This window comes from Molothrus aeneus, chromosome 7 (assembly GCF_037042795.1).
Source record: "Molothrus aeneus isolate 106 chromosome 7, BPBGC_Maene_1.0, whole genome shotgun sequence".
NCBI lineage: Eukaryota > Metazoa > Chordata > Aves > Passeriformes > Icteridae > Molothrus > Molothrus aeneus.
The window spans coordinates 22,984,069-23,005,503 of NC_089652.1; the positions used below are offsets into that span (position 1 = coordinate 22,984,069).

General features: G+C 62.7%; 1 protein-coding gene across 1 annotated transcript in view; it reads right to left on the reverse strand.

Moving 5' to 3' along the window:
• Positions 1-236: 236 nt before the first annotated feature.
• SPEG (striated muscle enriched protein kinase) overlaps positions 237-21,435 on the reverse strand; it is a 28,178-nt gene continuing 6,979 nt past the window's right edge. The window contains exons 6-42 of the mRNA XM_066553982.1: positions 21,220-21,363; positions 20,247-20,429; positions 18,352-18,563; positions 17,992-18,080; positions 17,625-17,806; positions 15,284-15,544; positions 13,865-14,023; positions 13,534-13,723; positions 13,154-13,383; positions 12,855-12,974; positions 12,379-12,483; positions 12,063-12,269; positions 11,815-11,938; positions 11,430-11,602; positions 10,921-11,033; positions 10,550-10,718; positions 10,373-10,466; positions 9,819-10,019; positions 9,610-9,670; positions 9,333-9,410; positions 9,002-9,174; positions 8,870-8,896; positions 8,403-8,555; positions 8,141-8,183; positions 7,978-8,046; positions 5,660-7,847; positions 5,391-5,543; positions 5,201-5,317; positions 4,954-5,121; positions 4,581-4,703; positions 4,229-4,393; positions 3,376-4,051; positions 3,049-3,288; positions 2,753-2,976; positions 2,201-2,276; positions 1,805-1,954; positions 237-1,564 (exon numbers count right to left, since the gene is read on the reverse strand). Of these exons, the coding sequence (XP_066410079.1) occupies positions 1,357-1,564; positions 1,805-1,954; positions 2,201-2,276; positions 2,753-2,976; positions 3,049-3,288; positions 3,376-4,051; positions 4,229-4,393; positions 4,581-4,703; positions 4,954-5,121; positions 5,201-5,317; positions 5,391-5,543; positions 5,660-7,847; positions 7,978-8,046; positions 8,141-8,183; positions 8,403-8,555; positions 8,870-8,896; positions 9,002-9,174; positions 9,333-9,410; positions 9,610-9,670; positions 9,819-10,019; positions 10,373-10,466; positions 10,550-10,718; positions 10,921-11,033; positions 11,430-11,602; positions 11,815-11,938; positions 12,063-12,269; positions 12,379-12,483; positions 12,855-12,974; positions 13,154-13,383; positions 13,534-13,723; positions 13,865-14,023; positions 15,284-15,544; positions 17,625-17,806; positions 17,992-18,080; positions 18,352-18,563; positions 20,247-20,429; positions 21,220-21,363 (8,048 nt within the window). The 3' untranslated portion in view covers positions 237-1,356. The remainder of the gene's footprint in view (positions 1,565-1,804; positions 1,955-2,200; positions 2,277-2,752; positions 2,977-3,048; positions 3,289-3,375; positions 4,052-4,228; positions 4,394-4,580; positions 4,704-4,953; positions 5,122-5,200; positions 5,318-5,390; positions 5,544-5,659; positions 7,848-7,977; positions 8,047-8,140; positions 8,184-8,402; positions 8,556-8,869; positions 8,897-9,001; positions 9,175-9,332; positions 9,411-9,609; positions 9,671-9,818; positions 10,020-10,372; positions 10,467-10,549; positions 10,719-10,920; positions 11,034-11,429; positions 11,603-11,814; positions 11,939-12,062; positions 12,270-12,378; positions 12,484-12,854; positions 12,975-13,153; positions 13,384-13,533; positions 13,724-13,864; positions 14,024-15,283; positions 15,545-17,624; positions 17,807-17,991; positions 18,081-18,351; positions 18,564-20,246; positions 20,430-21,219; positions 21,364-21,435) is intronic.

A 21,435-nucleotide genomic window follows, 5' to 3' on the forward strand; every position in this document is an offset into this window, starting at 1 on the left:
CTCCGGATTTTCACTCCATGACGTGAGGGCCATGTGAATCAGCCCCGATGCACTCGCCCGAGTGCTTCACAGCTTCTCTGACTTTTTCACCAGGTTTCCAACATGGAAGCCCAGCCTCAATGGAATCCTTTCTGAACTCGGGTCCTTAAGTGTTGGGGCAAGGACCCTCCCGAGATACCAGGGGCTGCACTTCACACTCATGCAATTCCCTCCCAGGAAGGCACTGAAACTGGAGGGGCTGCTCAGGGTCTTTATTGCTGCTCTGGCATGTTGCTTGCTCCAAACCATGGGGACATTTGCAACTCCAGAGCCCGGCAGAGAGGAAGGAACAGAAATGGGGACTGGAATGAGCAGATGCCTTCTCCCCAAAATCAATAAATAAAGCCCTATCACTACAGCAGCATGAGGAAGGTGAGTGCCCAGCCGCTGTTCCTGTCCCCCTGCTCAGGGCACCCCGCATCGTGCCACCAGCCAGGGAGGGCTGAGGTAGGAGGCACAGGGCAGGGCAAGGCACCTCGGGGTCAGGTGAGGGGTCTGGGACAGGCGGGCAGGCTGGTACTGGGGTACAGGGCAAGGTCTGGAGCTGGGTGGGCAGAGCACGAGCAGCGTGGGCCTGAGCAGACACAGGAGGTGTGCATGGCACCTGGGTGCCCCCCTGCAAAGAGGGGGTGCCTGCCAGTCCCCCACCCTGGCACAGGGCGCAGCCAACAGCCCCAGGGAAGGCACCGGCATCGGTCCTGGAGCCACAAACCCACTTGCCAGGACCAGGGCTGGGAGGAGCGGAAGGTTGGGGGCTGGCAGCCCCCCCTCCCAGCTGTAAGGACTGGGGCTGTGCTGTCTGGCAGGGGATTGTGAGCAAGCCCCTCTCTGCAGGAACCGCTGGAGCAGCCTCAGTCTTCTGGTGCTGGTGTGCAAACCAGGGGGAGCACGAGGACTGGCACACCGTGGCCAGGGGCAGCTGCAGGCTGCAGTGTAAGGCACACGGCTGATGGGACCCATGTGGCCAGGGCTGGCTAGCAACTGGCAGCTCTTCCCCTCCCACCCGGGGCTTCCCTTGCCCCTCTGTCTGCATCCCATTCTTCCCCCGACCCTCTGCCACATTCTCTGTTCCTTGCAGCAAGGCTTCCCACCACCCTCCCACTGCCGAACCCCACTGCTGGTCTGGCTGCGGCAGCGCCTCCTCTTCATCGGCACTGCCAAAATGACGCTGCTGGCCACCATCACCCCTGACAGCAGCACGTGAGGTCCATGGACTCATCCTGGCGCGTCCCGGCTCCTCCTCAGCCGCCCCGTACTGCGGCCCATGGAATGTTCCTCTGGCTCCCCGGCCCCTGGTGGCCGTGGCCAAGGCAGCAGTTACTGTGGCCCTGGTGGCTGGCCGCCCTGGTAGGAGCGCAGTAAGACCTTGTGCTTTGTGACGGCCTCGCCGCGGCGCCTCTGGTGGTCCACTAGGAATTCCTTGAGGCGGTTGGTGGTGAAAGTCAGGGTCTGGCGGCGCAGCTTCATCAGGTAGGCATCCTGGAGCCAGGTATTGGCGAAGCAGTCCTTCACCGTGGGGCGGCTCCTGGGGCAGAGCCAGCTCTGCATCAGGGACTGCCAGGGGTGCCCTCTGCTGCTCCACCCCCCAAACCCGGCCACCACCCTTGCCCTGCAAAACCCTGGGGGTCCCAGCCCTCTCCAAGAGCAGTGATGGACTCTAGGCTCGCACTGAGGATATCTGGAGGGGTCCCATGTGACAGGGGCTGGCTCAATCACAGGTATAGTCCGGTGCCATGTGTCCTCCCTGGCTGGGCTGGGCACTCACCAGGGGTGGACGGTGAGGACCTTGCGGATGAAGAGGGCAGCAGTCTGCGAGACGTTGGGGTACAGCTTGAAGGCATCAAAGCGCCCTGCCAGGATGCGGTTCTCCGTCTCGATGGGGTCCAGTTCAAAGAATGGGGACCGCCCGCTGAGCCTGTGGTGGTGGAGGGGGCGATGGGCTGGGGGGACAGTGGTGGGAGAGTACTTGCTGTCCCACCTCCCCCCATCCCTGGTTTGAAAAGCCACAGCTACCCAGAGTGTTGTCATCTCCCCATGTCCAGCTGGGAAGGGTCTGCTGGGCTACAGCATCCTTCAGCCCACTGTTAGCTTGGTGTCCTTCATGGCACCAAGCCCTGTGTGGGACTGACTACACTTCAAGGTTCTCATCCCCCTGTCTTACATGATGTAGGTGAGGACGCCAACACCCCAGACATCTGCTGCAGAGCCCACCGGGTCTCCCTTCACCACCTCTGGCGCTGTGGGCAGGGGAGCAGGTCTGTCATAAACAGAGACACCAGCCCCAGCATCCCAGCACACACAGCATCCACAGTATCCCCAGCACTTACAGAAGTCCCAGATCCCCAGGATCCCCAACACCCACAGCATTCCCAAAGCCCATAGCAGCCAAGCACCCCCAGCAGCCACAGCACTCCACTACTGCACCCTCCAACACCCCTCCCTGACATTGCATCACCCTGACAGAGCCCAGCCAGCCTCCAAGGATGCCCCAACTGCCCCACAGCACCCCGACTCTCCCACTGACCCCAGCAATGCTAAAGAAATTCACAGACACACCCAGCACCCCAGAGGCCTCCCACCTTCCCCAAGGACACGGTTCCTCCCCATTCCCAAGTCCCCCAGAGCATAGGCATACATGCACACCTTTGGGAATAAGCATGCCCCGGTTCTGTCCCTGTCCCCCATGCCACTACACCCGTGGTGCCCCACTCACACATGTACTCCAGGGTGCCAGCACGCCGCCCCAGCTGCCGCAGCACAAGTGGGTTGTAGGTCTGAGCACTGCCAAAATCGATGATCTTGAGGGCATTTGTGCCTGAGATGATGATGTTGTCTGGCTTGATGTCGAGGTGCACAATGCGGCGGCCGTGCAGGTACTCGAGGCCCTGCAGGAGCTGCAGAACGTAGCTCACCACGTCATCCTCCGAGTAGCGAAACCTGGGGGCAGGTGTCATCAACAGGTAGCCCCATACCAGCCACTGTCCCCGATGGCCCTGTGCCCCCCTGTACCTGTCCACGATGCTGTAGAGGATCTCCTTGCCAGCACAGTTCTCGCAGATGAGCACCAGATAGCGGGGGGTGATGTACGCCTCGTGCAGGGCCATGATGCGCTCATGGTGCAGCGCCTTGAGGATCTCGTACTCCTGCAGCACGCTCTGCTTCCGCTCCGCCTCGTAGGGCACAATCTTGGCCATGAAGTGCTTCCCTGTGGCATTCTCCTTGCAGAGCCGGATCACCCCGAAACGGCCTCTGCGGCATAGGGCAGGATTCAGCATCCCTGGTGTGGGGTGCTGCAAGAACACCCCTGGCACAGCATCTTGTCCTACCACTACTCACCTTGCTTTCTCGTCCAAGAAGGTGTATGGCTTCTGGGGGACACCCTGCCGCAGTGATGTGCTGTCTTTTGCCCCTGGGACCCCACTAGCAGCTGGGGGCTCCTTGGAGGGTGGGGGAGTGGTGGTGGGCTCCTGCGCAGGGGGTGATGTGGGGGGCATGGAGATGAAGGAGGTTACCATGTAGGGAGGCATCTTCCGTGAAGGTGTGGTGTTGGGGGTGGGAGATGGTGTGGGGGCTGAGCTGGGCATGGTTGACACTGGGGAAACAGTGGGGGATGACTTGGAAGGAGACGGAGCCTGGGGCGGGGGGGAAGCGTCCGTGGGGGGTGCAGGGGAGCCCGGAGTGGGGGTGTCTGTATGAGGAGAGGCAGCAGTCCGAGGAGGGGTGAACATCAGCTCAGGAGGCACATAGACAGTGATGTTGGGTGGAAGCTCAGGATCTGGTGGCACTCCCTCTTCATGGGGGGCAGGAGGTGGAAGGACCCCTGTGGGGGCACCCTCCTGTTCTGCTCCAGCTGCCTTCTGTACCACTCCCTTGTGCTTGCGTGGTGGTGTGGTGGGAGGGGCCCCTGCAGCCACAGGCTCCACATGCTCCTCAGGTGTCTGGGTTGACCGGCTTGAAGCCACCTTCTCAGGAATGGGGACAGCAACATCCTTGGCCGGGGCAGCTCCGGCATCTATAGGCAGCAAAGGGAGGTGTGAGCCAGGTGGGGGTAAGCTAGGAGTGGACTGTAACTGGCACCTCATTTCCCAAAGCCCTGGGGGGAAGATGCCATGGCACTCAAGGATCCCCAAAGCACCCCAGAGGCCACAGGTAGCCCCATAGCAACCCCATGCCCATGAGGCTTGCTCACCTGCTGCCTCAAGATGCACCTTTACTGAGGGGTTGCTGTAGGGTCCCTGCCCAGCCTTGTTGACACAGGCCACACGAAACTTGGCAGTGCTCCCTGGAGGCAGCTCAGTCACATTGAAGTAGCAGTCAGTGATACCAGTGCTGACAATCTTCCACTCGTGCTCCCCTGCCAAAGCAGAAGTAAGGTAAGTTGAGGGCAGACCAGGGACAGGGGCAGCCCACTGTCCCCTGCCCTTGATTCTGCCAAGCCACAGGGGACAGCGAGGACATTGGGCGCTGTTGTCCTAGGTGCCCCTCCGTGAGTCCATATTCCTGGCTGTGGCTTCCAGGGGATGGGAGGCAGCCCCACATACCTTCCAGTCTGCGCTCCAGTGTGTAGGTGCAGGGGGCTTTGCTCTCAGCGGGCTTCCACAGCACCAGCACCGTGTTCTTGTACTTCTGGGGGATCTCCGGGGTGCCTGGCCGCCCAGGGAGCCCTACAAGGGTACAGACAGGGTGGGCTGGCTGTCCAGCCAGGGGCAGAGCAGAGCTGCTGCAGTGAGAGGGCATAACACATAGGTTCAGAGATGCTGGAAATGCTCATTTAAAACCAGCCTGTCCTCTTTCAAAAGCCCCAGTCTCTTGCAGATGTGGAGAGCAGTACTCTAGTGAGCTGCACCAACTGATCCCCAGCCATGTGCCCGACTTGTGCCCTTCCTGTCTCCCGAGGACCCCCAGCCTCCTTACGTGCCACAGCCAGCGTGCAGGAGCTGATGGCTGTGCCCAGGATGTTGGCAGCTGCACACTCGTACAGCCCTGCATCCTTCTTGGAGACCTTGGCAATGGTGAGCATCTGACGTCCGTCCTTGCAGGAGACGACGTTCAGCCCACTGTCGGGCTGCAGGGACCTCTTGTCTGTAGGGAGAGAAGAGGAGTGGGATGATCCGGTGCCTGTCAGAGCCCACCCACCGAGGCAGTGCGGGCAGCGCCCCACCTTTCATCCAGAGGATCCGTGGGGTTGGGCTGCCAGCAGGAAGGCAGCAGAGGGTCAGTGCCTCGCCCTCCAGCAGCACCTGGTCCTTCAGCTTGATGTGGAAAATAGGGGGGAAATCTGGAAAGCAGAGTGGGGGGTTAGGCTGGGGTGGGGATACACACCCGCCATCCCGTCCCGGGGCTGCACCTACCCGATTCACTGGGTGTGTGTGGCCGGCCGGCGGCGAGTCCCTCCTCCCGCAGAAGGCTGGAGGGGATGTTGGGCTGTGAGGCCATCTTCTCCTTCTTGCCCCGGGAGAGCCCCCAGCGCTCCCAGCGGGACCTCTTCTGACTGTCACCCCCACCTGTGGGCACCCAGGGCAGGTGAGAGAGCGGGGCCAGGCCACGGCGGCCACACCTGCCGCACCCACAGCGACTGGGCCATGGGTTGCCCTCAGGAGTGCCCCGCGGGATCGCTCACCTTTGGCAGAGGCAGAGGAGCCTGTGCTGGCCTCGGAGCGCAGGGACTCGGAGGAGGGCGCGGGGGCGGGGGCGGGCCCCGGCCGCAAGCTCTCACCCTCGGAGCTGGCGCGACGGAGCTGCCGGGAGCCCTCGCCCTCCGGCCGTTCATCCGACACACTGCGAAGCCGCGCCGAGACCCGCTCCATGGTGGCACTGATCTTCCTCCGCACAGCCACCGCCGGTGACTCGCTCTCCCCACCACCCCCCGGCTCTGACTTGAGGCTCTCTGAGTCCCTCCGCTCCCTGGAGCTGGCCAGAGCCATGCTCCAGGAGAAGCGGCGCCCACCAGGTGGGGTCTCAGTGCCTCCGTCCTCCCCCATGCTCTTCTTCCTCTCAGCAGGCGGGGTCCGCTTGAGAAGTATGGACATCCTCCGGAAGAAGCCCCCATCCTTCTCCACCTCATGCAGGTCCTGCACCGACTTGGACTTGGCTGCCAGCCCGGTGGGCCGGTCCCTGCGCAGCTCCAGGGGCACGCCGGCCGGTGTAGGACGGTAGATGCCCTCGTCAGAGGCTGGGGGGCCGGCCAGGTGCCGGTCCTCGGAGCGGGAGCGGGTGAGGCGCTTCAGCCCCCGGGTGAGGGATGATTCGCGGCTCCGCTTGAACTTGGCCTCAAAGACCTCCTCCGAATCGATGTCCTGGATGACCAAGGAGCTGGAGGAGCCGGTGGGTTTCACCTCCCTCCTTGCTGCTGGCGTAGGGGGCTTGGCAGGGCTGGCTGGTGGGGTCTCCTTGATGTTTGGGGGGGGCTCGTTTGTGGTTGGTGGGGGCTCCTTGGTGACTGTCTCCCCGCCTTGAATACCTCCCATGACTTGCATCATCTTGGCATAGGAAGACTTTATGTGGGTTTGGGGAACAGGGGTTGTGGATTTTGGTGGGGTGGGAGCTCCTGTCCTGGCAGCCCCCTCCCCACTGGCTCCAGCAGCCTTGGTGGGTGTCTTGTCCTCCTGTCCCCTGTCCGTGGGCTTCTTCCCTGTGGTGGTGGCAGCCTTGCTGGCCCCAGGTGGGCCGTGTTCCTCAGGGATGCGCCTCCTCCCCGAGGCAGCCTTTGCAGGGCCGGCCTGGGGATCGGAGATCTCTGCTGGAGGGGCTGTGGGTGTGCTTGGGGTGTCTGGTGGCACTGTGGGCCGAGCATCAGAGAGGGCAGAGAGAGAGGGGGACTCCTTGAGCCGTTGTGCCTCCAGGCAGGCCACTGGGATCTCCAGGGGCGCACCAGAGCGTCGGTGCCGGACGACAGGCTCTGCGTCCCCGTGGCTGAAGGAGCTGCTCTTCTGCAGCCGGCACTCAGCGGGGAGGAGGCGCGGAGAGGTGGCTTCACTGGAGGCTGCCCGCACCAGCCGTGGCACTGCTGGAGCCTCCAGGCGGGCTGACCATGAGACTTTCTTGTCAGGGCTGACCCCCAGGGTCTCCAGGAGGGGACCCCGCAGGCCACTGACCTTGCTGTCCCCAGAGCTTCCCCGCAGCAGCCGCTGGCGCATCAGCTCCAGGCGCTGGGCATGATCATCCTCCCCCCAGACCATCTTTCTCCTTGGCAACTCCATGGAGGCTGCCTTGGCTAGGGCCCCACGGGGGTCCCGGGCTGCCTCTGCCCCCTCCTCAGTCCCTGGGAGCTGTTGGAGCAGCAGGGCGCTGTCAGCAGAGCTGCCCCTCTTCAGCTCTCCCCGACGGGCACTCCCTGGGGACTCCAGGCTGGAACCCTTCCTCATGGCTTTGCGAGGATACTCCGGCCGCTTCTGGGCTTCGGGGGCTTCCTCATCAGAGGAACCAGGTGCCTCCACCTCTGCACATGGTCGCCGTGGCCCAGCACTCCTTGTCCGCTTCCCCAGGGCCACCCCAGGCTTCCCCGTGCCCTGGCTCTGCCACTCCATGGCAGAGGCATCCCCCTCCGGCTGCAGCCCCTCGGATGTCCCAATGGTCTCATCGTCTGTGGGGATCTCATTGAGGGACATGCGGGAGCCAGAGAACTCCACCTGGTGTGGCATGGGGATGAAGGGCAGCTCATCCAGGTCGTCTGAGTCTGAGGAGGACGACAGCGCTGGTGACTCTTTGAGATGCCGGGGCACAGCGATGGAGAGGTGGTTGGACGTGTCCTCCAGCAGCTCTGGGATCGGCCGCAGCACCATGTTGCACTTGTAGCTGATCTGTGAGCGCTGCAGCCAGCAGAGAGGGCTGGGTCAGGCTCAGGTGAGTGGCATGGCATCATTCTGCCATTACACATCCCCCCATCCTGCCCAAGACACAATCCCACTTGCCCCCTCCCTCCCCAGCCCCTGCCTTCACCTGCCATTTCCGACGGGAGATGAAGAGCTTGAGGTGGTCGGTGCTGATGACCTTGCCCTTCGCCAGTGTCTGTGGGGTGAGGGAACAACAGTGTCCCTTGGAGCCTGCAGCAGGCTCAGGGAACCTCGTGGCCTCTTGGCATTAGTTCCGAGCCCAGGCTCACCTTAAACCAGGGATGCTCCAGGGTCTGTTCTGCATTGGGTCTCCTGTGAACCGACACCATTGGGTGAGAACACCCAGGATCACAGGCTTTGGCCAAGGGAAAAAGGGCAGGAGAGTCTGGCTGCCCATGGTGCACCCCAGCAGAGCTGTGCAGCTAGCCTTGCCCTTGGGTACCCCAATGCATGGGGGTCCCCACCCTCCCTTGAGCACAAAGCTCATGCTGAAGGGGCAGGGGATGGGGAAGGGGACCCTGCAGTACTCACAGCTTGTCATTGACCAGCACTTTGATGACAAAGCCCTTGGCTTCCCGGGTGAGCCCCTGGAACATCCTCTCCTCAAAGGCCACATTGTAGTTGCGGATGTTCATCAGTGTTGTCTTGTCATTCTCCCCCACGAAGGGGGAGATCCCTGTCAGGCTGCCAAGGAGGAGACACTGTCAGGGGGCCATGGGGCCATGAAAAACAGCATGGAAAATACAGAGAACTGAGGACAGGACATCAGACCCCATCTCTGGGGTCATGGGGACATGGGAAACAACATGGCAAGTATGGGAGACTGAAGACAGGACCTCAGCCCTCAGCCCTGATGCCATGGGGAGGGCAGAGGTAGGAGCAGCTGGAAAGGAGACTGAGTCTGTAAGGAATCATGTGCATGGTCACAGCCTCAGCTCTGGAGCTGGTGAGGGGGTGGAAAGGGTGTCCCTTCTGTGAAGGCACACCAGGGCACTTACCAGAGGTATGCGATAACCCCCACAGGCCTGCAGAGAGGAGAGCACAGTTACTGCACATCACAAGCCCTCCAGGGTGCCCAGTCTCTCCTGGCATAGCAGAGAGCCCACTGACCACCCACGGGCCACCCTTACCAGATGTCAGTGACGCTGGAGACAGGGGTCTGGTTGACAATCTCAGGGCCCACGAACTCAGGGGTGCCATACTTGCAGTACTGTGGCTCCTCAGACGTCAGCTCCTGTGCATTGCCGAAGTCACAGATCCGGATCTGCTCGCTGCTCAAATCTGCCATCAGGAGGTTTTCTGGCTACAGGACAGTGCAGAGCAGAGGGGAGCTTGGCAGGACGCAGGGGCTTTCCCCAGGGAATTAATGTTCCCTCTCAGAGGACCACTCCCTGCCCAGTGCACCAGGAGCCCTTCACTGGAGGCACTGGGCAGGAGGAGTCTGTAAAGATTCTCACTCACTTTGATGTCCAGGTGCAGGACACTGTGCTGATGCAGGTAGCAGATCCCTTCCAGGACCTGCCGCATGTAGGAGCGGACCTGCAAGAGATGGAGTGAGGAGAGTGGGCAGCCCAAATGGGAGTCAGACACACATTGGCCCTGTGCAGAGGAGAATGTGGGCTGTGGCCCCCTTAGTAGCCTGATACAATGAGCACTACACATCTCCAGGCTGGGACAGACACCACCGTCTCCAGATCCCTCCCTTCCACATCACTTTGCTCCCACAGTGTTCACTCACCTCCGACTCACACACTGAGGGCTTCCTCACCATCCTGTCCAGCAACTCTTCTTCAGAGCAACTGGGCCCCAGTCAAGGAGCATAAAAATTCCATGCTCCATTGTGCCCCACACCCAGCTCCTCTGCACCCACTCTGCCCACCTGTCCCCTGCAAGAGCCTCCCCTCCTCCCCGGTGCTGTGCACCCATGGAGCAGTGTCCAGAGGATACAGCTCCATGACCATGATGACAGCATTCTTCTTCTCAAAGGCATCGTGGAAGAAGACGATGCGCTCGTGGTCCAGCTGAGAGAGAATATGCAGCTCCCGCCGCGCCGACTGCTTGGCCTTGGTCCTCCCAGGGATGAACTTGGCAGCGAAGTCCAGCCGGGTGCTCTTCTCTGTCACCCTCCGCAGATAGGAGAAAGCCCCCCTGCAATTCAGCAGTAGGGGTAAGGGAGGATAAGAAAGTGTGTGAGCAGGAGACCTCCCCCTTCCCTGAGCAGCTGGCACAGGCACCCACTCTGTAGGGAGCTGCTTGCAGCCTCAGCTGCCTCTGTTACAGAGGCACAGAGACCCCAAGCCTGGCTTTTCTCTGACCATGCCAGGTCCCCACCCTAAACTGGCACAGGAGCATCCACTGACAGCTGAGAGGAGCCCCAGCACACCAGGATCTGGCATATAATGGAGCTTAGTGCCCTATGTTGGAGCCCCAGGGTGCAGCCTGGCTCCAGTGCCCCAGTCCCTGCAGTGCCCAGGATGCCCCATCATGCCAGGCCCACCTACCTCCCGATCTCCTCATGCACATCATAGTAGTCGGTCAGGCGTCGTGCCTTGTGCAGCGCATCCTCCTCCATGGTGGCATCCGCAGTGGGCTGGGCTGGGAGAAGGAAAGGCGCTGGCAAGGGGCAAGCCAGACATCCAGGCTCTACCCTCAGGGGCTGGGGAGCCAGTCAGCCATACCTGCCCGCACCACCAGCTCTGCTTTGCAGGAGACCTCCCCAGCCAGATTCTTGGCTGTGCAGGTGTAGACGCCACTGTCAGGCTCGGCAGCACCCAGCACCACCAGCGAGCACTCATTGTCCTCATATACGAAGCTCAGGTGGCTGCTCTCCTCCAGCAGCTCCCCATCCTGGGGGAAGCAGGGGTATTGGGGGTGTCCTGTCCCATCCCTGACCAATTCCCACCACCCTTTCTCCATGGGTAGGGCATGGGACACGTCTTTTATCACCAGTACAGCAACCCCAGTGAGGCTGTGAAATGTGTGGGTCTGGTGGGAATATGGTTCAGGAAGAGGATGGGGTTCAGGAAGGGGATGGGGGCTCCCAGCCCACCTTGTACCACATGATGTCCGGCAGTGGTTTCCCCTCCACCACCACAGCGAATCGTGGTGTCTCCCCTTCCTGGGCATCGATGTCCTCCATGATGGACTCAAAACGCGGTGCCTCTGCCAAGAGATGGGGCATGGGGCACCATGGGGCAGTGCCACCCATGGCACCCATGGCTAAGGGACACCACGAGGCACTGCCTCCCCATGTACACAGTTGTGGGACACCTCTGCCCAGGTCAGACATGGGTATGGGACACTGGGCAGCAGTGCCAATGTTCATGGTTTATCAATCCCATGACTGCCACCCTACAGATCGGCGTCGCCACGACATACGAGTGTGAAGGACTGAGGAGCAGTGTCACTCTATGGGGCAGTGCCCCCATGGCACATGAGCACGGGGCACCATGAGGCAATGCCACCCTTCAGGGCAATGGCCCCCCAGCATATGGGCTTGGAGCACCATAGGGTGGCACCCCCAGCAGAGGGACACCCTCCCCGTGCAGGGGCACGTACCTGCAAGGCGGAGGCGCAGGGTGCAGTGGGCAGTGCCGTGGCGGTTGCTCACCTCACAGGCCAGCAGCCCCCCAGCCCCCTGGCCCACGCGAAGCAGCCGCAGGCAGTGCTGGTCGTCGTCTGGCATCATCATCTCACACGTGCCCTCCAGTTCCCCCAGCACCTGCCCAGCCCTGCAAGCACACAGCTGTCACATCACAGCTGCACTGGCAGAACCACTGCCCCATTGACAGATCCCACCCCATAGCCCCAGGACCACCTCCTTACCCACAGTCAGCCCCAGTTCCCACCCTGCAGCCCCTACAAGGGCTCACACCTTTTATGTGCATTCTGTGGGCTGATGCTAGGCATGGGGCAGGCAACTAGGCACAGTGCCATGTCCTACCTCTTCCAGGTGACAATGGCCTCCACATGGTTGATGGTGATGGTGATGGAGGCTGGCTGGCCTTCTACCACATACACCACATCTGGTTTGTCCAGGATGACTGGGGCCTCCTCCAGGTAGGGACCTGCCAAATGCATTTTCACCAACCCCTGCCCACTCCATGCCACCCAGCCCTGGGCAGCTTACCACCCAGCAAGGGACAGAGACCTCTAGGCAGCTACCCACTCCCTCCCCACTGCCCTTCTCACCCCGGTCCAGGAGCTGCACGGGCCCCACAGGTGGAGAGGGCTTGCTGTTGCTCTTGGGAGTGGCAGTGATGACACGGAAGAGGTACTGGGCACCCTTGGTCAGCCTGTGCACTGTGTACATGGTGTCCTGCACGCCGGTCACCAGCACCACCCACTGCATCGTGCCCAGCACTTGCATTTGCACCACGTAGGTCACCGAGTTAGGGTCTGAAAGGAGAGGGTCAGTGCAGAGCCCCTGGCACGGAGCTACCCCATGCACCCCATCATGGCACTGCCCACCCCCTGCCATCTTCCTGCCCATAGCCTGCCCCCTTACCTATGGCAGCGTCCAGCCACTTGGGCTTGTTCCAGGTCAGCGTGATGGCTCTGCCAGTCACTGAGGCCACAGTGGGGGGCCCGTCTGGGGGGGTTGGCACCACATCTGCAGGAGGAGGTGGGCAGGGATGTAAGCATAGCCACCGCCCCAGCATATCAGGGCATCTGCCTCACGTTCTGGGAGATACTGGCTGAGGGGATGCATGAGATCAGTAATTCTTTCTGGTTTCCTGGTGGGGGCTCAGCACTGCCAGCAAGCTTCATGCAGGATCTAGTGGGATGGCTCTTGACCACACAAGATGAGAACTGCATCGCTGGCCCCACTTTTAGGTTCGATTAGAGACCTCCTGAGGTCCCCTCCAACCTAAGCTGCCCTGTGATCCTATTCCCCTAGGACCTCACGATGATCCTGGGTCACAGCCTGGCAGGGTGGCTGTGAGTGGCCACACATCCCAGGTGGTGTCTGCTGTTGCTTACCGGTGACATAGAGGTGTGCATAGCACGTGGCCTTCCCCACTTTGTTGGCAATGACACTTTTGTAGACACCAGCATGTGCGTGGCTCACAGCTGTGAATACCAGACGATGGATGTCTTTATCTGGTGGAGAACAGGGGGACACAGGTAAGACCCTACCAGCTAAGCAGCACCAGAGCTTCCCTTCCTGCCTCATGGGGTGAAAAGGTCTGGGGGGTGATGCCTCCTCTAAAGGTATTCCCCTTTCTCCCACCCCATGTAGAGGGACCCCAGGGGGTGGGGAAGGCAACGAGGAGTCCTACATTGCATCATCTTGCGGTCATCAGTGCTGTCAATTCGGGAGCCATTGTGGTACCAGGTGATGGAGGGGTAGGGCATCCCGGCCACCTGGCACTCCAGCACGGCCTCCTTCGACTCCACCACGTCCAGGTTGTGCAGTGGCTTCAGGAAATCAGGCATGGTGAAGCACTCTGTCTCTGTCTCCACCTGCTCTGGCTCCTCTGGGATGGATGGCATCTTCTCCAGCTTAGAGCTGCAAGAGCCCACACATGCTCACAATGGGAGCATGGTGCAGTACCCCCAGCTCAGCCCCAGCCCTAGGCTTTGCATAAGCCTGTTGGATACCAAGTCCAGAGGGGAGTGAGCAGGGGGAAGCAGATTCCAGTGACCATCCAACTCTTACATCTGAGAGGCTGCAGATGGCCGTGGCTCCTCCACATAGAGCTCAGCAGAGCACTCCACATGGCCATGGATGTTCCTGGCGGTTGCCTTGTACTGCCCTTCATCTTCACTGCCCACGTGCACAATGACCAGTGAGTGCAGGCCTCCGTCCTGCTGAATCCGCACGTTCTCCCCCTCCTGCACTGGCAGGCCTGTGCAGAAACACACACCACCATCAGCAGCAGCATCCCCTCCAGTCCCAGCCAGGTGCAGCCTCAGGGTGCAGCCCCCAAGGAGATGAGGAGAGGTCTCCCTGCAGGGCCCTTGGCAAGCTCTCTGAGCTTGGGGGTTACCAAAGTGAGTCCAGGTAACCGTCGGAGGGGGAGTCCCACTGATCATGCAGACAAAGCGCGCTGTCCGCCCTTCCACCACGTCCACATCCTCCAGCTTGCGGGTGAAGAGCGGCTGCACAGAGGGCTGCACCGTCAGCCGGGCACTGCAGGTCAGCTCATCTGCGAGGAGAGCAGGCACTGTGAGCCCCACGGCACATGCCTGTGCAGGGCAGGAGCAGCCTGTGACACCCCTGGCTGCAGCCCAGCAACCAATGTGGCTGTGGGTGTGCATACCCCACACATGGTGTGGGTTGAGCCCGGGTGTGTGGGGTTCCAGGCTCTGTCCCTGTGCAGGGCAGGGGGACAAAAATGTGTGCAAGGTCCCCGTGCCCAGAGCTGGGGCTCTTATGGCAGCAGGCTCCTCTTTCCCTTCTGCACATCAGTACAGGTGCCAGAGCAAGGTGGGGTGGGAGAATGCCCTATCCTCCTCACAGGGCAGGAGATCACAGCTGGCCTATCCCCTTGGGAATGGGGCAGCAATGCTTGAGCAGGTAGTGCCAGGACATGCAGCATCCAAGGAGCAGCATGGGGACAGGAGCAGGCTCGATGCTCCAGGTGAGGGGATTTCCAGCAGTGACAGTGTTGTCACCCACCCTGGCTAAGGATGGGCAACACCATTCTCAGGCACACCCTCACCTGCCTGAGCCACAGACTGCTGCTACCTTCAAAGCCCCACGGGAATACAGCCTCCTTCATGGAGGATTGCACAGGCACCAACCACAGGGTGCAGGGAATGCTGCTTCTCCCTGCAATTCCTCCCCAGCCCTGCTGCCTAGGTGGGCAGGAGAGTGGACTCTGTGTGGGTCAGAGCTGTGGGCAGCAGGCACAGGCACAGGTGTGCCAGAGCCATGGGACAGAGGCCCATGCAACTCTTGCTGAGCTGCCATCAGTGATGGTTTGATGGGAGAGGCTGGGAAGCCCTGACTCCCTGCCCATTTCCCCACCACCTCCCAAGCCAGCAGAGACACATCAGTACTGGAGCAGGGTGCCCAGAAGCTCTGAAGCCAGGGGACAGGGACAGCTGGACTCCAGGCCTGCATCCACCTGGTGCACCCATGGAACAAATGCATCTTCCCATGTTTCAGGGAGCCACATGCATGCATGCTGGCAGAGGAGCTGAGTGGGGTGGGACAGAGCTTTAGGGCTTGGGGTACTGGAGTCCAAGAACTGATGCACACCAGGTCTTCCTGAGAAATCTTCCCAGCACCTGGGGCACCACCCACTCCCTATCCCCCTGTCTCCCTGTACCCCATCTCCAGCACTCACAGCTGCATCCCTGGGAACAAGAGCCCTGAGCCCAAGGTAAGGGGGTCTTTCCCCTGGCTAGGGCCAAGCCCTGAGTGACACCCCCCCTGGGGGAGCTGCATGCCCACCGCTTACCTTTGGCAGTGCTGAGCTTGCAGGTGTAGATTCCGCTGTCATCTTCATGCACAGAGGTGAGCAGCAGCTTGCACTTGCGCCCATCAAAATGCATCTTGCATTTGAGCAGTGCAGGCTGGAGCAGCCGGCCCCGGGACAGCCAGTCCACGTCCATGTCTGGCGGGCCGGCCACCATGCACTCAAAGACCGCCAGCTCCCCCGCCCCGACCACCAAGTCCTGCAGGGGAACCACGATGGCCAGGGACTGGCACTCGGGGCGAGCTGCCCGGGGAGGGGGGAGAGAGAGAAAGAAAGAGAGAGATGCATCTCAGCAACTGAAAAGCAACCATGAGAGGTAGCAGGGATGGAGTGGGAGTACATGCAGGGCAGTGGTTCATGCAGGGAGGGGGCCTGGTGCAGCGGGCAGGGAGTGCAGCAGGGAAGGGTGGGATGGGAGGTGAGATGTGGAAAGCAGAGCTGAGCAGGGAGGGGGCTGGGGGTGAGGGGAGGTGTCCGTGCCAGGAACACACCACACAGCGCTTTACCAAACAGATTTTATTAGAGCTACAAAAAAAAAAAGGGTCACGGCCTCGCAGCCCACCCCCCTCCCATCAAGCCCCCTCCCTGGGAAGAAGAGACCCACAGCCAGGGGATGCTCCTGAGGGACCCAAGCCCTGGGGCTACAAGGGACGTGTCTTGGTGGCCAAGCTGGCACCTGAGTGGCCACCGAAGCCAAAGGGGCCAATGATCTCCCTCCCGCCTGCACCTCACGCAGGGTGTTCCCCTGTGGGGTCCCTGGGGTCTCCTGTCTCCCGTGCTCCGAGGTGACTGTCACAGAGCTGCCAGCGCACTGCAGCTCCTTCCCTACAGCCCTGGCCGGCACGGTGGCAACCGCGGGCTCAGCTCCCTGCTCCCTTTCCCTGGGCAGCAAGAGAGAGGCAGCAGAACACACAGACAGGGACAAACGGATGGAGCAAGAGACAAGACAGCATCATATGGGCACCCTGGCCCGGCTGAGGGGGCGCCTGCTGCTCCCCTGCTGCTCCCCCCGCCCCGCCTCAGTGACGCCTGCCCCGGCCATCTGGCGAGCCCCGGCCCGCAGTCGAGGGCCCGCGCGTCCCCGCGGTGCGTCCAGGACGAGGCGGCGGATGGAGAAGGAGGTAATAACACAAGGTGAGGTCCACTGCCTAAGAGGTGTCCAACTAAGAGCCCTGCAGCCGCGGCTCTGAGAGATGCACCCCCTTATCGTACTCCCCCTGCGTACAGACAAAAACCGCAGTCAGCAAGCAGAAGGGTTAGTGCAGCAGCGACGGGAGCGGCACGGACACACATACCAGCGCCAGCACGAGGGGTGCGAGTGGGCAGCAAGGCACGGAGCCATCTGCTGAGCCCCCCAAGAAGGGCTGGAGTTGGGCCATCACCCCTGCAGCCTGGCTCCTGCCCGTCGTGGGACACTGGGACGGCTTCCGCTCCCGCCCCTGTGCCGCCGCGCTTTGCTGTAGGCTGGGAGCGTTATCCCGGCAGCGTACAAGCAGCGCAGCCAAGGCCGGGCTGGGATCGGCACAGCTCAAGGGGGCTCAGGCAGCCATCAGCGGGGAGGGCTGGGGGAGCAGGGCACACACAGCAAAGGGCAAGAGGAGGGAGGCAGCATCACTCATCCCCACAGGCCCCCTCCCTGGCCTTGGGGATACCAGGTAGAGCCTGGCTATCAGTCCCAACCTCACCCCCTCAAAACTGAACACATACTTTGGGGTCCTAAGAGGACCACAGTAGGGCTGGGGAGCAATAGCGAGGAAAGGGGAGTGGACAGTGAAGTCCCATGCGTATGGGACATTGCTGGAAATGGGCAGGGAGGGACCCCCTGCAAGTTGCCCTGTGCCTGGCACAGAGCTTGCAGGTAGCTTGGGGCAAGGAGGGAGCAAGCTGCAGGGCATGAGGACATGTTTCCTACAGAGCCCCCAAGGCCAAAAGCCCTCCCTGGTCAGCCAGGGGCAGCACTTCGCCCCATGTGTGGGGGGGGGACATGAGGTGAAGCTGGGCTGTGAGAAGCAGTTGGGTCTGGGTCAGATCGGTGGGGCTCTGGAACAGCAGGCAACAGGTGGGACCCAGGGCTCCACATCTGGATGAGACAGCAAGGCAGACTGCCTTCTGCTGCAGGGCCAGCCTCTGCGGACAGCCCCAGGCACGCAGCTCCACTTTCCTGTTCCCCACCTGCGCCACCACAGGGGGAGCTGGCTTGTCCCCTTCTTATGTCACACCACCAAGTGGGGGGCCTGCAGTGGTGCCTTCCCCACAGCTCATGCAGGGCACTAGAGCCAGCTGGCCTCTCAGGTTCTTGGGTGACATAGTCGGGGAGTTTTACCTCTGACCTCCAGCTTGGCCTCGCACTGCTTGGTGCCATACTCGTTGACGGCCTTGCAGGTGTAGAAGCCGGTGTCAGTGTGCTCCGCCGCCAGGATGTGCAGCGTGAAGAGCCCCCGCACGCCCTCTGCCTCCTCCGCGTGATGCCGGCGCCCATACTTCACTGGCTGCCTGTTTCTCAGCCTGCTCCAGACAGAGGCAGAGCATCGTGGTCACACCTGGCCCTGCACACCCAGCCTGGCTGTCCCCAAAAAAAACCTTCTCCAACACTCCCTGCTCAGGATCAGAGCTCCATGCAACCATCCCCAAATGGAGAGGTCACTGTGCCCGTCCCCTCCTTTTCTGCCCAGCTGAGCAGCAGGACTCACCAGTAAATGATGGGCTTGGGCTCCCCACGGACGCGGACGCTCATGCTAACATCCTGCCCCTCCAGCACCGACTGGTCCGACAAGGATACCTGGGGAAAGGGGGGTCAGAGAGCAGCAAGCACCGTCTGCACACAGGACCATGCACCCCACCACTGCACTCAGGGCTGTCTGTCTGTCCCCTGTCACAACAGGAGTACCAGGGAAGCTGGTGGGGTGGAGCCTGCCCGGGGGCTGCGAGGACCCCACATCAGACCAAGGGCTAGGAAGACCTGACCCAGCACCTCCTGGCACAAGGACCATGGTACCAGAGTCATAGGGCACTGTACCCCTCTACCAGTCCTGGGGAATTTGCTATCTCACCTCAAAGGTGGGTGAAGCCTTGAAGGTGGTCTCAGGGGAGCCACGGGCAGCCCCATGCTCTGCTCTTGGCTGCAGCTTCATGGCCGGTCGGTGCTGGGGGGTGCCGGACTCGGGGAACTCCTCCAATGGGCTCAGGTACTCCTCGTCCGATGTGATGGGGCTGACCTGGCCGACGGCGGGGGGCAAGTTCCCATGCCGCTCCACAGCGGGTGCTAGCACAGGAGAGGCTGGATAAGGAGCTGGCAGCAAACGGAGCCGGACAGGCGGGTTAGGGCCCCCCTTTCCCCTACCCTGCATTACAGGGGTGGACACCCACTCTGCGGCACATCCCGGCTCGGCAAGGGCCGGCAGCGAAGGGGTGCGTGGCCGCGCCGGGGGAGGGGGTGAGCAGCAAGCACGCCGCGGGATGATAAGGGGACGCGATATTCCGCAAGGCGACAGCAGGGCTCAAGTGGCTCTTACGCAGCAGCCCGCGCTCCCATCCTTAAGCCGCCCGGATTCCCGGGATGGCTGTCCCTGCCCGGGCCGGCACGGCTGAAGGTGACATTGGCAGCTGCGCTCCCCCCTGCAGCCCGCCCGCCCGCCCGCCGGTCCGCGCCATCGGGGGCCGGACTGGGGGACTCGCGGGGTGCGGGATACGGGGGCCGGCGGGGGACGGGATGGGGAGCGGCGACCGGCACGGGGGACTGACAGAGCCCAGTCGCCACCATGGGGGTGCCGGCCCCCTCCGGCCGGCCGCCGGAGCGCTCTCAAGCTCCCTGCCCCGCGCCGGGAGTGGCGGGCGGCCTTCCCGGTACCGGGCAAGGGCTGTGTCCCCGCACCTCCCTGATACCCGCGGGCAGCTTCCAGCGGAGAGATGGGAGCCTGAGCCCGAGTTCCCCCTATCCGCACACCCCGCCATGGCCCCCGAAGAACCCCGCACTCACCGGGGCCACGGCGGCCCCGCGAGCCTCGCCTCGCCACACCGCCGAGCCGCCCTCGGTGCCCGCGGCGCTGCCGGTGCCCGGCGCTCCAGCCCGCAGCGCCGTCGGCCCGCTGAGCCCTCCCCGCCCCAGCGCCGGCCGGCCCCCAGGGCTGGGCCAGCAGCTGGGGGAGGGCCCGCGGCGGGCCGGGGTCTGCCGGGGCCCCTCCCGGCCCCCCACCGCTGTGCCCTGCCCGGCCGCGGCTGCCCCTGGGTGTCCTGTCCCGCCTAACCACGGAGCGGGGGAGTTTTGGGTCCTTCCAGCCCTCTGGACGGCTCCGAGCCTCTGCCGGCCGCCCAGAAACACTCTCTTGGAATGGGGAGGGCTTTGGGGCCGCAGCGGGCTGGGTATCCCCATGGCCAGCGCCGGGGGGGTTCTCCCCGGCCAGCAGCTCGGGGGCTCGGAGGGCAGGCAGGGTGTCCCCACAGGCAATGGTTTGTGGGGCGGGGGTCTCCCCGCGACTAGCGGAGTGGAGCGCAGGGATACACCCACAATTTGCGGGCTGGGGAGCAGGCTGGGATATCCCCATGGTTCACATGCTGGAGATAGGAGTACCCACAGGGTTTGCAGGCTGAGGGCAGGGGTACCCACATGGTCTGCGGGTCGTAGAGCCGGCTGAGGTACCCCCATGTGTAGCGGGACACGGGGCAGATGTGGGGGCCGGACACTGGGCTGCTTGCTGGGCGCCAGGGGATGCTCACAGCCTGACCCCGCTCCCCCCACGGCAGGATCCTTCCATGGCTGCCGGGAGCACGTCAGCTGCTTTGGTTCAGACAGAGCCTTGTAGGGTAAGGAAGCCGGTTTCTTCCCAGTGACAGCAGCGGCAGAGCTGGCAGCCAGCCTGCCGCGGCGCCAGCCCTCGCTCCCTCCCTGTCTGCCTCCCTCCTTGCCTCCCTCCTTGCCTCCCGGGGTCCCTCCAGCCGCGGTACTCACCGGGCCGCACGCTGAGGATGGCGCTGCAGCAGGTGGCCCCCACCTCGTTGGCCGCGGTGACAGTGTACAGCCCGGCGTCCGCCACCCGGGCGCTACGCACCAGTAGCGTGTGGCGCTCGCCCTCCGCCTTGATGGGGCGCGTCGTGCTGCTCCGCAGCGGGACCCCGTCCTTCCTCCAGGACACTGCCGGCAGAGGCGGGCGTCACGCGTGGGCAGGACAGCCCGAGCTTTCCCGGGGCCCGCGCAGGGGCCCGGGGAGGCCAGGCGCTCCTTTGCCTGGCCTGAGGACCCATTTGCTATGGGGAGCAGCCCCGGGATCCCACGGCCCTCTGACGGAGAGACCGTGGCTGGTCCCTATCTGCTTCCGGACATCCTCCTGCCCTCCAGTGGAGGCTGGAAGAGGGAATTAAAGCGGCTTGGCTCCTGCCTGGCTTTGGCGACTGGCACCGGTCCTGGATGCCCAGCTGCCCCCACGCACTTCCTGGATACAGCGTGCCCAGAGGCCATCAGCCCTGAGCTTCTGGCCCCGGGAAACCACCTGAGCTGCCTCAACAGCAGCTCCGAGCATAGGAGAATCATAGAATGGTTTGGGTTGAAAGACACCCTCATGATCATCTAGTTCCAACACGACCCCCTCCCCCCCGGCATGGGCAGGGACGCCACCCACTAGATCAGGTTGCGTCACCGTCCCTGCCCGCGCAGCGCTCAGTAGCCCTTCTCCCACTTTCCCAACAGCCCTGCCCAGCACTGGGGGACAGCAGAGCAGGCACGCTGTCCTCTGCCCCCTGTCCTGGCAGGCGGTGCCCAAGCACTTCACTCCATCTGAGGGGAGGAAGGGCAGAAGGGGTGCTCCCAGGGTGGGCACATCGCCTCCCCTGAGATACCCAGCTCAGCCTGGGTGTCCCCACTCACGCCTCACAGGTGGGACATGGACATACAGAGAGTCCCTTTGCCACGCTCCAGGGCAGCTCACCTTCTGGCTGGGGGTTGGCCGTGACAATGCACTTGAGCAGCACCTCTGCCCCCACGACAACGGCCATGTCCTGGATGGGGATCTCAAAGATGGGGGCTTCCAGGGGGTCTTCACCCGCTGAGACATAGGAGTCATCTGAGGACTCTGCACAGGGAGAGATGGGCCCCATGGCTGTCAGCAGGGTGAAGTGGGTGGGTGCTGTGCCATGCAGGGCTG